The 12,594-nt window shown below is 42.1% G+C and overlaps 1 protein-coding gene across 2 annotated transcripts in view; it reads left to right on the forward strand.

The window, feature by feature from the left end:
• CDK19 (cyclin dependent kinase 19) overlaps window positions 1-5,871 on the forward strand; it is a 128,498-nt gene extending 122,627 nt beyond the window's left edge. For both annotated transcript variants that reach the window (XM_075046807.1, XM_075046808.1), the window contains exon 13: window positions 1,570-5,871. In XM_075046807.1, the coding sequence (XP_074902908.1) occupies window positions 1,570-1,701 (132 nt within the window). In that variant the 3' untranslated portion in view covers window positions 1,702-5,871. The remainder of the gene's footprint in view (window positions 1-1,569) is intronic.
• Window positions 5,872-12,594: the final 6,723 nt, after the last annotated feature.

Here is a 12,594-nt window from a genome sequence, read left to right on the forward strand (position 1 = left end):
AAGCTAGTCTGTACAACTATTAGTTACATTGCTATTATATTGAGATAGAGGTCTGCAAGATTGTACTGTTATGTTTCTCTTTTTAGCCTCACTGTGCTTTGTCTTGAAAGCAGCCTTCATATTCCTACATTAGACAGAACACAGAAGAAGTAATCTGATAAATTTAGGGTTTAATATGTTTTACAGTTTATGTAAAATTAAAGGTATAAAGCTATGTACAGAAACAAAGGGCAGAAGTGGTTTATGCTGCCTTTAGGTTCCCGCTCTCCATCATCCAGCTGAAAAGTTGTCGGGAGACTTTCACAGCTCTCCTGGTTGGGATCCCATGGTTCGACGAGACCACTGACTGGGTATTGCCTTCACTGAGCCCATTCTTGGTCTGTGGAGGATGTGGTGTTCTCACAGACTCACTGTCTCCATGGGATTTCCATTCAGAACTCAAACTTCTCCAGAGGCTTTCTGTAACTCATAATCCTGATATTTAATCAGAATGTAGGTTCTTAACACTCTCCCAGGTGATTGCTCTTGGCCACAGTCTTGCTGATGACCCTTGGGCATAACCAAGTAGAACCATCAACTAGGGAGTGAACACAACTCTATTGAACGGCTGCCTAACCCTGTACTTAACTTGGCTGGAAGCAAACTGTTTGCTGACTGCAAATAGTTTTGGGGTTTGTTTTTGTAGGCTCTCCTTTCTTGTGGGTTGGGGTGGGGTTTACCTTGCTAGAGAGTCTCCTATGCATTAAGCAGTACTTTTCACGCAAAGTGATTTTGCAGCTTGCAGTTTTTTGCAGCTTTACATTATTGCAGCTCATTATTAATTCTGGGCAGGGAATGGATATGGTAATAAAAGGGCAAATTCAGCAGGCTGGAGGTTACAAATGATCCATGAATTTGACTTGCTGAGATTGGGGTCCACTGAGCTAACATCCCAAACAGTGGAGGGGAAAAAAAAACATTCAGGAAAATGAATGTTAGCTTATTGCACATACACATGCCTATCTTTAAGCAGTTGTCCTTGCTTCCAGTAGATAAGGCAGCAGGTTGAAAGAGCCTAAAATTTCATTATTTTATCCTACTGGACATTTTTTCATTTAGAAAAATTGATTAACTCTTAGGTCATGTTTGTCCTTTTTCCCAGGAACAGAATAAATTGTTTCTCTGTAACATTTAGTAATACCTATCTCAGAAAGGGTGTTTGTGACCTTAGCAGTTTGGTTTTGCATTAATAGCACTTACAAGAATGATAGACATGATTTTAAGAAACGGCTGAATTTTGAAATGGAGTCTGCTCTCATGTCTTGTGTATTTTTCCTTCAAAAAACGGGTGTGTACATGCTGTACTTCTAGGTGTCTGCCAGTGACCTTGGGTATTTTGTGTGCTGTGTTAAGGCTGATTGCAGGTCAGATTGATTACTTCTTTTATGGGACCTTAAACAGTAACGCTGTTTAGTCAGCTTCTCCAACAGTCACATTTTAATGAGCTTCGGAGAGGTTAAAAGTTTCCTGAGCTGCATAGTCCTAACAGGCTGGTTTTCATTCCCCTGATCCCACTCTCTTTTCCTGCAGCACTCCAGCTCACGCCTGAGTTACCAAAGCAACATTCAGGGATCTTCTCAGTCCCAGAGTACAATGGGCTATTCCACGTCGTCTCAGCAGAGCTCCCAGTATCACCAGTCTCACCAGTCTCACAGGTACTGAGAGGGCTAACAGGCTGTACTCAGAAAGGAACAGACTAAAAGCCAGAAGACTCCAGCAATATGAAGTTCATAACGATGAGAAGAACCAAAAATACAAACTATGATGCAGAATTAAAATTCACAATGACAAAAGGAAAACTTCACTCACTGAAGACTTCCCGCCCCCCATCCCTTTATTGCCATAAAGGAGATTCTCGTGAAGTTTTCCTTCCTCTCTCCCCTTGCATGTGCTCCATTGTGGTTACTCTAATGAACCCTTCTGATCTGAACCCAGCACTTAACTTCTTTAACCTTTGGAATTTTGAAGGATTCCTGGTGCACCTTCCTTATGCTGTAGTGATTGCCATAAATCTGTCTTTTCAATCTCTTTGATGGGATTTTAAAGTTTTAAAATCTTGAACTCCCAGGCTTTCAAGCTTGTATATAGTTAGTTTTATACTAGGCAAGCCAGTTTAGCTATACAGGTATATTGCACCTTTTTAAAGCACTATGTTATTTTCACAGGATATTACTGTTTTGCTCATGGATGTCAAGAACAGCAAAATTTTACTGTTCCAGAGTATTTTACTATTCTGTTTTTATTAGTCTAGTTTTCAGGCGAGGTCTTAAAAATAAAAAATTTAAAAAATAAATAAAATTTAAAAAAGGAAAAAGGAAAAAAGAAAAAAAACCACCCAAGTCTCTGCAGTGACAAATATGCTTCATGCTACTGGACTGAACGCCAAACAGAAGATTGCTGATATTTCTTAACTCATTCACATTGAATTCTTGAAATCACAGTGATCATGCTCTGACTAGTTTTAAATTAAGCGTTATTTTAAATGAAACCAGGACAGTCACATAAAAAGGAGATGCTTTCAGGATCTGTTGGAACAGAAGAATGGAATGTCTTCCCAGGCTGGACACCAAAATAGTCAGGAAAATGTACTTACTGCCCTCGAGTCTCAGTAGGAATGTGGATGGCAGGCTTGTTTTTCTGTTAAGCAGCTGATTAATGTATGTGAGAGTTCTATAAATTTAGCTTTCTTTCACATTCCTGAGTCAGTTTTCTGAATATAAAGGTGACAGAAATACTAAGACTTGCAAAAACAAATGCATTTAATCATTTTGTGTTAGAATTAATACTTAAGAGAAATTATTGTGCAGTTTGAAAAGCATGTTGACAATTGTTCCTTTTTCATGTTTATAATGCATATTCTGTGTCCCTCACATTGCTGTGATTAACCCAGATTAGTTACACCAGATGCGCTTGATTGCACTGAAATGTTTCTTTTTCCCTAGAGCAAACATGTTTTGATTGTGCCTAAGGACTGTAAGTGGATGGGTAGCTGGCAGAAAATCCCCAGTAAATAAGCAAGAGTTCAGAAGCATAATCAGAGGATTATTGTCCAACTTCTGCAACCACAGTTATTTGGAGAGACACAACATATAATTTGGGACAGCTTCATTTTTCCTTCAGCCTTCAGAAATAAGGCTGCCTCTTGTTGCAGAAAACCTTGAGAAATGCATTTAGAAAGCTGCTAGCAATGTAACATCAGCAAGACTCTACAACTGGTGTCCAGAGGAGAGGTGAAGTGAGAAGAGTTTATATGTAAACGCTTAATGTTACAGGCTTTTTTACTGCAGCGTGTTCTCTTCTGTCCTGCATCCATACAAAAAAAAATTGTATATAGCCGTACACATTCACACTAAGTTGTGATCAGACCTAGCAAGATGAGTAATCTGTTTGCTCTGAGGAGAATGCTTTTCATCACAGCTAGACTCATACATGTTCCTACTGGATTTGATCTCCCAATCACCTTTAGTGCCCTCTTCCTCCTCAAACCTGTGTTGTTTTCATACCTTCTGTGAGCAGTTGGCTTGCTTTGGCTGTACCTACCATCATGTGGTTTTTGACAACACCCAGCTTCTCTGAAAAAGCACCTAAAACCTGCTTTTGTCATCAAATGGGTAAGAAGGTGGTGAAAATTAAATGAAGCAATTTGAAGGAAGAAATTATTTCTGGAGAAAAATAATCTCCCAAAGGATACTTTCAATGTGTAACCCTTGAAATGCTACATATTACACATACCCTAGTAGCCTGTTTGAAAGAACAGATTTTAATTGTTCCTTTATTTTATTTCAATGAGTCTGGGGTTACATTCTTTCCATAAGTGGAATGTCTCACCTCTTACTGATGTTAGGATGAGGTACCTTTGAGCTAACGGATATTTGGCCAATGCCGTAAAGTAACATTTATTTTACATTTTTGTGACTTGAATGTCACGTTTCTGGAAATTAACCTTTGGCAGAGTAATTTTTGTCCGCTTCTGTTCTTTTCGCCCTTCTGTTCTCTCAAAATCCTTTTGTCTTTTCCATTATAGTTATCTGACATTTCTTCTCCCTATTATGACCTGCAGCTGATCATCAAAATTCATATAATGTCAGGAGGTGGCAGGGAGATGTATTGCCATACGGTTAATTAAGGTGGGCTCTTGTGCCAATAAGGCAAAATCATGGTGTGGATTAATCTGTATGTAGAGTGTGAAACTTCACAGCAACGTGAGGTGCTTTAATTGAGTGAGCTTCCAGCTTCTAGGGCGACTACCACGACCTCACTCTAAGCTGAACTGGCATTTCTGCCTTGGTTAGGTCTGATAGATGACGGCACGCCGCTCGTATCTAGCGTTTGTGCGCGCACGCGAAGCCGAGCCGACTTCCTCCATTGCCTTCAAACTTACAACTGGGAGGAGAGCAAATCAAAGCAAAAGCCTTTGCTGTGAAACGTAGGCTGTGCGCACTCTTCTAGTTCCCTCCTGGTGGTGGAATAATTTGCCTTTTCTTGGGAGCTTGATGCGCGTTGCCCGGGTTGGGCGGCAGTCATGGTGGAAGACGCCTTGCTTTCCGGGGGTCATCCCGTGAGGGAAAAACGCTCCGCTTTCAGAAGCGAATCGTGCAGCGTGTCCTGGGAAGCCAGGACCACGTCATTTTTATGTTATTTTTTTTTTACCTGTGCAGTTTCGTTAGTACTCATAGCTCTGTCTCTGCCTGTAACCTTTACGCCCTCACCAAAGTGTTTCACGCCGGCACGGAGAGGCGGGTGACGCCGGCAGAGCCGTCTTCTCCATCCTGGTCGCCCGGTGGGAGAGCGGGCCGCTCGGTACAGCTTCTCCCACCGTAGCGCAGAGGAAACAAACGCGTGGGGAATGAATGGGACGAGCAGCCTGGTCCGCATTGGTGAAGTTTATGTAGCACAAACTGCACAATGAAGGAAAAAAATATAGGGGAAGCTGCGAGTCCTGCACTGTATCTGTGACACTGTATCTGGGGAGGGGGAGGGAAGAGCGTTTGTAGCGGGAGGGGTGGCGGGAAGCTAGAAGTGTTCAAATGTGTATAATATTTTATATAAACATAATAAGCTTAGTTCCCCTTCATAATCTTCAGGAATGGTACTTTAACACCATTAAGCAAAGAATTGTTTTAGGATTAAATAAATGTATTGTACATAAGGCCATACGTAATCTTCTAAAAATGTCGCCAGACAGGAGCGATGTGTATTACTATATGAAAAAAAAAAGTCCTTAATGCACTGTTATCTCCTAAATATTTAGTAGTAAATTAATACTATTTAATTTTTTTAAAAATTTGTCTTGTGTAGACACTAAAAAGTATTACACAAAATCTGGACAGAACATGTCCTTTTTAACAGCAATTTAAAGAACTTTTTATATATGTAAGGTAGTAACTTTTCAAATTGTTCTAGTTGTATTTTCCCATGTTTACTATTTGTGGAAGTGTGCCTGTCTCTATTCAGTTATTTTTTTCTAATAATTTCATGCACGCATCTTTCATTTTTGTAGTTTTCATTAGAAATTATTGTGTATGCGCCTCATGCTGCCACAAAACTTTGCCGCTCTAGATCTGTGGTGGCCACATTCGGCAGTGCCCGTGCCAATGGGCTAGCAAAACCACAAAGCAAAATACTTGTTTCTCATTCTAGAGCTGAGAGTTTACTGCTTTTAAGTTGTCCTGATGTCACTCTTGAAATGACTGTTAAAACTAAACTATGAGTTCATTGCATTTATTTTATATTCTTGGTTGTAATGAAATGGAATTGACTTTGCTTCAGTGTGAATTTTTTTAATAAAATAATATACATTTGTAATAATAATAAAAAGTTCAAATCAAATAAGCGTGCTGAAAAGTTTTTGTAAACATTGGCTTTGGGCTACCAAGAGGAAAAATATAGCCCACAAAATTGCAGTTGTAATTATATTCAGGATGTTTATGATATCATACACCACACAAAACAAAGCTTGCAAAACCTCAGAGTTGAAATTACAGCTTTTAAAATGCCCACAAGGATATTCATGGGTACGTGTCTATCAAAATAGAATGAAGCCTTATGGAAAACAGAATCGATGGAGTGGTTCTCTTAGGTTTTGCCCTCTGCTTAAAGTATTCTGGCATGCCACGCCGATGCCACTTGTTGAGATTCATTATTTCTTGTGTGACAATCCTATAGACATGTCCTCTGAGAAAAAGCTGGTTTACTGCATTGTAAAGCTAAATGCCCACTTACTTTTTCCTCCTGCTGAACCTTGGAGGATTTCAAGTGTTTCAGGTGACAACATGGAAAGCACGAGCTAGAGCATATTGGTGGGTTTTCAAAGTGGGGTTTTGTGTGCTTTGCGAGTCTGTGTGTTTCTGTTCCATCTAACCGTTGTTTCACAGATGGACACTTCTTCCAAAAATCCCACCTGTTTTCTCCATAACAGTTGCATGGGTAAGAATGGTTGGGATTTACTTGCACTACTAATCGTGTTAAGAGGCTTTGGTTTCTGATGTGCCTTTTGCACAAGGGTGAGAATAGAAGTAGCCTTTTGCCAAAAAGCTTAGTCTGCGTCTCTGACACCTCATGGATAAAGAGCTGTTGCTTCAGCCTCAACATGACTGAGCATCCCCAGCTCTATACCCCGCATAGTTTCCTTTCTGCTTTTGCTGTCCTATTTGTTGGTCAGATTGTGCTTAGTCAGCAGCTTTGACTTGGATGTCCTTCTTAAAACCTCCTGTGTTGGCTCTGTCCCAGTCTTTGTTCTTCTACAGCATCTCTCACTGTTTTTCCTGCCTGGTCATGCAATTTACAGTCTAATCCAGCCTCATCATACTGATGTGAATTATGGTGTCATCTCTTTTTCTGTCCTTGACAGCGAGACAACTTACGTTTCACAGCCATTCAGAAAGTTGCAGAGTAGGTTGTTTGTTAGTTTCTTGTTTTGACTTGTTGCTTCCTGCGTTAACTGCCCTGGCTCTGCCGTCTCTGCTGCATGAGGTGTAAAGCTGCTCTCTTCACTCGCACATCACTGCCAAAGCCTGCTGTTACCCCATCCCTCTTACTCAAATCAAGAAGTTATCTAAGTTATCTCCTCGTCTGATTGTCCCACCAGGTCAACCTCTACACACCCCACCCCCACATTTTAGATTTCCAAATAAGCATTTTTATGCTCTGTTTCCAATTGCCCATTGCTCCCGAAGACCTGTTGCATAGATTTCTGAAAAATTCCCTCCTAGGTGTCTTCTGCATCCCTCATTAAAACCCTTTGGCTTTGATGTCTACACAAGTTCAGTATTTTAAGCTACTGGTATGCTATGAGTTGTACCTATTGCATTAATGAAAACTGTCCCAGTGTTTCTTTACACCCTCCAGTCTATCTGCATTCTTCTGTCACCTTCCTGTACACCCGTTGTAAGCTCCCAGAGACAGGAACGCTTCTTTTGTCCTCATACGGTAGCTTCATGACCGGCACTTGCATGCACTCTCTAATACAAATAATAATCACTGTCATATAATGGTTTTTTACTACTGGACAAGATGCAGTAGTAGTGTAAGGAGTAATGCCCATGTGCTGTTTGAACACAAAAACCATCATATTGGTGCCAAGTATCAATTTGATCTGGCTAAACATGGAACTTAAGCAAGCATTGTTCCAATAGCCAGTAAAGGTTAATGGTGGTTTACCTGTAATGTTTTTTTAGCAGGTAGGTATTGCTCTTCCAAGACAACTTCATGCCCTTGTTTAAGATCGCAGAAAAGCCAGAAGCTTTATTTTGGTGTTTTTATAGTAATGTAAAAAAATATTATTGCATGATTACTACAATGATTTTTTTCATTTGCAAGAAATATTTATTAGAACAATAATTGTTGGAGGTAGATTAAAACCACCAACGAGGTTATGAAAGATGTGTGTACAGTCATAGCTGAGCTGCTGAAATGGCTGTGGGAACACCACTGTTGTTAGGTAACAGATATCCAAGATAATCCAGAGTAGGTGTTTAAAAAAATAATGATTATTATTATGTGAAGTCTGAAAGTAATGCCAACCTACCTAATAATTTTTATATGATGTGCTTGCCTTGAAATACTGCTACAGGATCAGTTTTTCCAGGTTTGTATACCAGCATACTGGTAAGTGTATTGTATGGACTGTAACAGGCTATTTCTGTGATTTATTTTGTAGTGTGTTCTTCGAAGTATCTTGAAGAGGACAGAGAGAACTTGAGAGTATGTAACTTTTACGTGTACATTGTATACATTGAGCACATGGCTGAATGGAATATTCAGCAATACCCTCTTTTAGCTAAAATGTCTTTTGATGATGTTCAGTAAGAAATTATGTGAAACCTCCAGCTGGTGTTTGAAGTCATCGCAGAAAGGATACCTTTGCCCCAGTCCATTGTCAGAATGGAGTTTTACTTTGCTTACACTAGCAGTTAATGTTGTAAATAAATTAGTAAAGGAGAATCTGCATTATTTTTTAAATATGACTTTTTAAAATAAGGAACAAAAAAAATCAGGTATTTGTTACTGAGTCTTGGATGTGACATGGTAGCCAGCAATAATGCATTTTATGCAATCTCCATCCCACAAGACTGATCGTGTGTCTTAAGTAATAAAAAATCCAATATGTGGAGCACTGAAGAAAGGAATTCTTCACACCTATCATCAGTAGACAAAGTTTTAATTATGGACCAGGTTCTGCTAAATGATGTATGGCTCAGACTTCCTCTCCACGGCCTGCATTTGAGCCTACATTGGTAGGATTCTTGCCTGCATCCACAAATGGGAATTCCTTGGGATGTTAGATTTTAAAAAAAACCACAAGAAACAATAGAAGCATGCAGCCTTTTGATTTTGTAACAAAGTTTCACTGCTATCAAATTTAGGTGTCTGAAGTTTTCCAGAACATGATGAACTTTTAAATACATTTAAATGTGTCTTTTTAACATTTATATTGTTAAAAATACTTTCTGCCCTTATCTGGGCAGCGTGGCATAGCCTTGCTCTGGAAGGATGACCTCTAACTCTGCATGCTTGACCTGGTCAGGGGCACGATTGTCAGTTCGGAGTCTTGCAGACAATTTACACAAGTGGACGCTGATCTTTAACCTGTAAGCTTAGGTCACACAGGTCTGTGGAAAAGCAATCAGCTTTTAAAGAAAACATACTTCCTTAGCTGAAAGGTGAGCCAGAGAACTGAAAAATTAAAGGCTTAAAGTCTTATTGCAAAAGGCTCCTGTAGTCCTCCAGTTTGATAAATAGTGCTATGAGATGGTTGTCAATTGTCAGTTCGTGTTATTATTTCTAGGCTGTACAGTTAAAAAAACCCTGTTGTTGGTCTTGCCATTATCTAATATAATGTAGAATGAGTAGTGTGCAAAATTATAATTGATTTTCTGTTTTCAACCTATTTTAATTTTTCTTGCACTGGTACAGAAGAAAGGACAGTTTCTAGTAGTTTGATTTTGGCAGTAAAACTCAAAGTTAACTTGCTAACAAAGAGGAACCAAAGGAGATGAGGCTTCTCCCTTGCTGCTGTCCTCCTTTTGCTGCAGCAGAGGAGATTCAAGCAGGCAGATAGCATCATGACATTGTGTAGTGACTGCAGTTGTTGGGAAACAGAATTTGAAAGAAATGTTTATCTTGTAAGTATAGCATCACAACTGTAGAAGCTATACCTAGTGAAGTTGACAGGAGTGAGTGACCTTGACAAAATTCCCTGCATGTCACAAGCAGATTGACTCAATCACGTCAAGAAGTTTATAGACTTTTTGGTCTTACCCACCCACAAATGTATGAAAATCTGCATAGTTTATGGTTTCAAAATACTCCCCCTGGTAATAATGGAGCTTTTGTTTAAAAGTTTCTTGTAGCTTGCAGCATCCCACAAGCACAGAAATAAATCCCTACCCATTTAAGAAACAATGGGGACATCTACTAACACGCCCTGGTGGGTAAGTCCCAATGGGGATTATCAAGAGTTGCTTCTACATCGTGCTGCTGCTGGGTGAAAGCTGGAAGTCCCCTGTGACTTTGAGACAGTCAGTTCTGGGAATCAGGAATGAAGTAACTTCTGTTATCACCCAGAGCGATATTAGAGCTGTTACAGTGTATTTGAGTCATCTGAGATAGTGACTAGTATCATATTTACACAGTGGCTGTACGCTTTCATCTCCAAGAACTCAATCTCGCATGATAACATTTACATATATTGTCTGTGGAGAAATGCTCAACTGTGGCTTGTTATTGTATATCTTATAAAATACTTGTCAGTGGATCGTGTGTGCTGGAGGACGTAAGAAACGACCTGCCAGCTAGATCAGAAGCAGGCATGTTCTTTCCCACCTAACGTGCCAAACTCATATATCTGTCGTAGTGCGTCATGCTTTTATTAATACACGATGGTTGTACTATTCCAAGACTGCATTATCACTGCAGCTTCTCGTGTATCAGAGCTGAGGTAATCCGTTTGTGTTCTACCTAGCTCCTTCATGATGTTTTGCATATGACTGGGGAGACCAGCAATTCACTGGTCTGTGACTGGATGGTCTATACACTACCTTGAAAATGAAATCAGAAGAGCACCATAGCAGTATTCAGTCTTGCCCTCGTGTGGACTGAGATTCCAGTGCATGTGACATGGCATATTTGGAGGGGACAGGGGAAGAGTGGGAAGGATCCCTACTTCTGTGGGATCAGGGACGGTGTCTGGATATGCTACATGTGGATGTCAAAACAAAACACACTTTTGCTTTTGGATTTCAGGATCTTGCCAGACAGGTGAACTCCAGCAGTATGCTCATTTAAATTATTAGGATATGTCCTAAATTTGTTTAGGCCAGCATGGCTAATAAAACCAGGTTGGCACTGGTAGTCATCTGTCACCTCTTAAATAAATAAAAAAACCAACCAAACAAACAAAAAAACCAAAAAACCCCTAACCAAGTTTCCTATGTCTCTCTCCTCTCACGCACGTATCCAAATGCGGAGCTAAGGAATAATTCGTTTCCCAAAAATGCAGTGGGCAAACAGGATACCCTGTGTAGCCAGAATAGCTATGCATACTAAATATAACAGCGTTGAGCATTCATAGAGCAGGTTTCAGGTTTACACCACGTACCGCAGCTTAGGATGTTCGGGGCCAGACGTCCCCACCGAGTAACACAATCGCTTCCTTCAGCTGGGTGCGGGACCGGCTCCCGGCCCCACGGCTGCTGGCGGGGATCCTGACCCAGAACCAGCCCTCCTGCCAGGGGAGGTGACCTGCGCCGTGGCAGCCTCCGCACGGACCGCGGCACCCGTCTGATGGGGAGGTTTGCTGCCGTGGGTGTTCGCAAACTCTCGAGTGGGTCGGTCCTCTGAGAGGGTCTGGAAGCGGTGGGGTTGGCGCAGAAGGTCCCCTCTCGGGTTGCAGCTGCGGTGGGAAAACGCAAGGGGTGGTGAACGCGACGTGCCGTCGCGGCTCCGACCGCGAAGCCCACGTGTGAGATGGGAAGGGAGATTATCCAGCCCCCAGGAGCAGCGGGCCCACCTTACGCAAGCTGTCAGCACACTTTGCAGGCAGCGGGCATCGTGGGAGGAGGCCAGAAGCGCCCGGGGCGAGCTGGGAGAGGGTAGCACCACTGCTGCGACGCTCTCCTCTTCGGGACAGAGAGGCTCCGGCGGCGGGGTCTGCTTTCTTGGATGCTTTACAAACACCCTGGTGTTTCAGAAAAACTCTCCGGACCCCCACCCTGGAGCCCGGTTGCAATTCCTGCCCTTGCAAATTAGAGCACAAGCAGCTGAAAGTGTGAAAAAGACCGAAGCCAGGAGCGAGGTGCCAGCCAGCGCAGCGACGGGCACGTTGCGCACTGCCTCTCCTCCCCACGCGTGCCGTGGGAGAGGCAGAGGTGGAAGGTGCCACGTGAGGACCAGCTCGCTCCTGACTCTGAAAAGGTGACGCGCTGAGCTGCCGCAGCTCCGTGGTTGCGTGCCTCCGTGGAGCGAGCCTGTGGTACCCGTCTTCCAACGTGTTTTTAGGTCCTGACGTTTCTTGGAAGGTCTGAAGAGTCCCACGTGTGGGTGAGGGTAGGACTTCTGGAAGTTTTTTGAAGCGTGTCCTCCTGCTTCTGTGCAGTGCCCCAGATCCAGACCTCATTTTGGTGTGCTTAAGGTCTGTCCCGCATTTGGGGGAGGTCTGATTCCCTCCCATCTTTTTTTCCCTGCTCTGTTCTCACCTGCTAGGGCTGCTGTAAGCTTTGGCTAAAATGTCCCTCTTCATACCGTGGCTCAGCTTTGCCCAGTCTTACACAAACCCTCTCTTCTCCAGAAGCCTGGCAGCCTGCACTGAGGATATGATTTTATGGCTAATAGTAGTTGCATTAAAAAAAAAAAGTATATTCAGAGAGCCGTTGGGTGGTTTGTTTCACTTTGCTTTTACTGCTAGGGAGGATATTCTCCTGCCAACGCTGCCTGGGTCCTGGCTGTCCTGGGGAGCTGTCTGGCAGCTCTGGTGTTTGTCCATCAGGACATCTAATGTTACAGCACGTATTTCAGTGCACGGCCTGAGCCCTTTTGGGATTATCGTCTTCAGATTTT

The sequence above is a fragment of the Buteo buteo genome, chromosome 15 (assembly GCF_964188355.1).
Source record: "Buteo buteo chromosome 15, bButBut1.hap1.1, whole genome shotgun sequence".
Taxonomy (NCBI): Eukaryota; Metazoa; Chordata; class Aves; order Accipitriformes; family Accipitridae; genus Buteo; species Buteo buteo.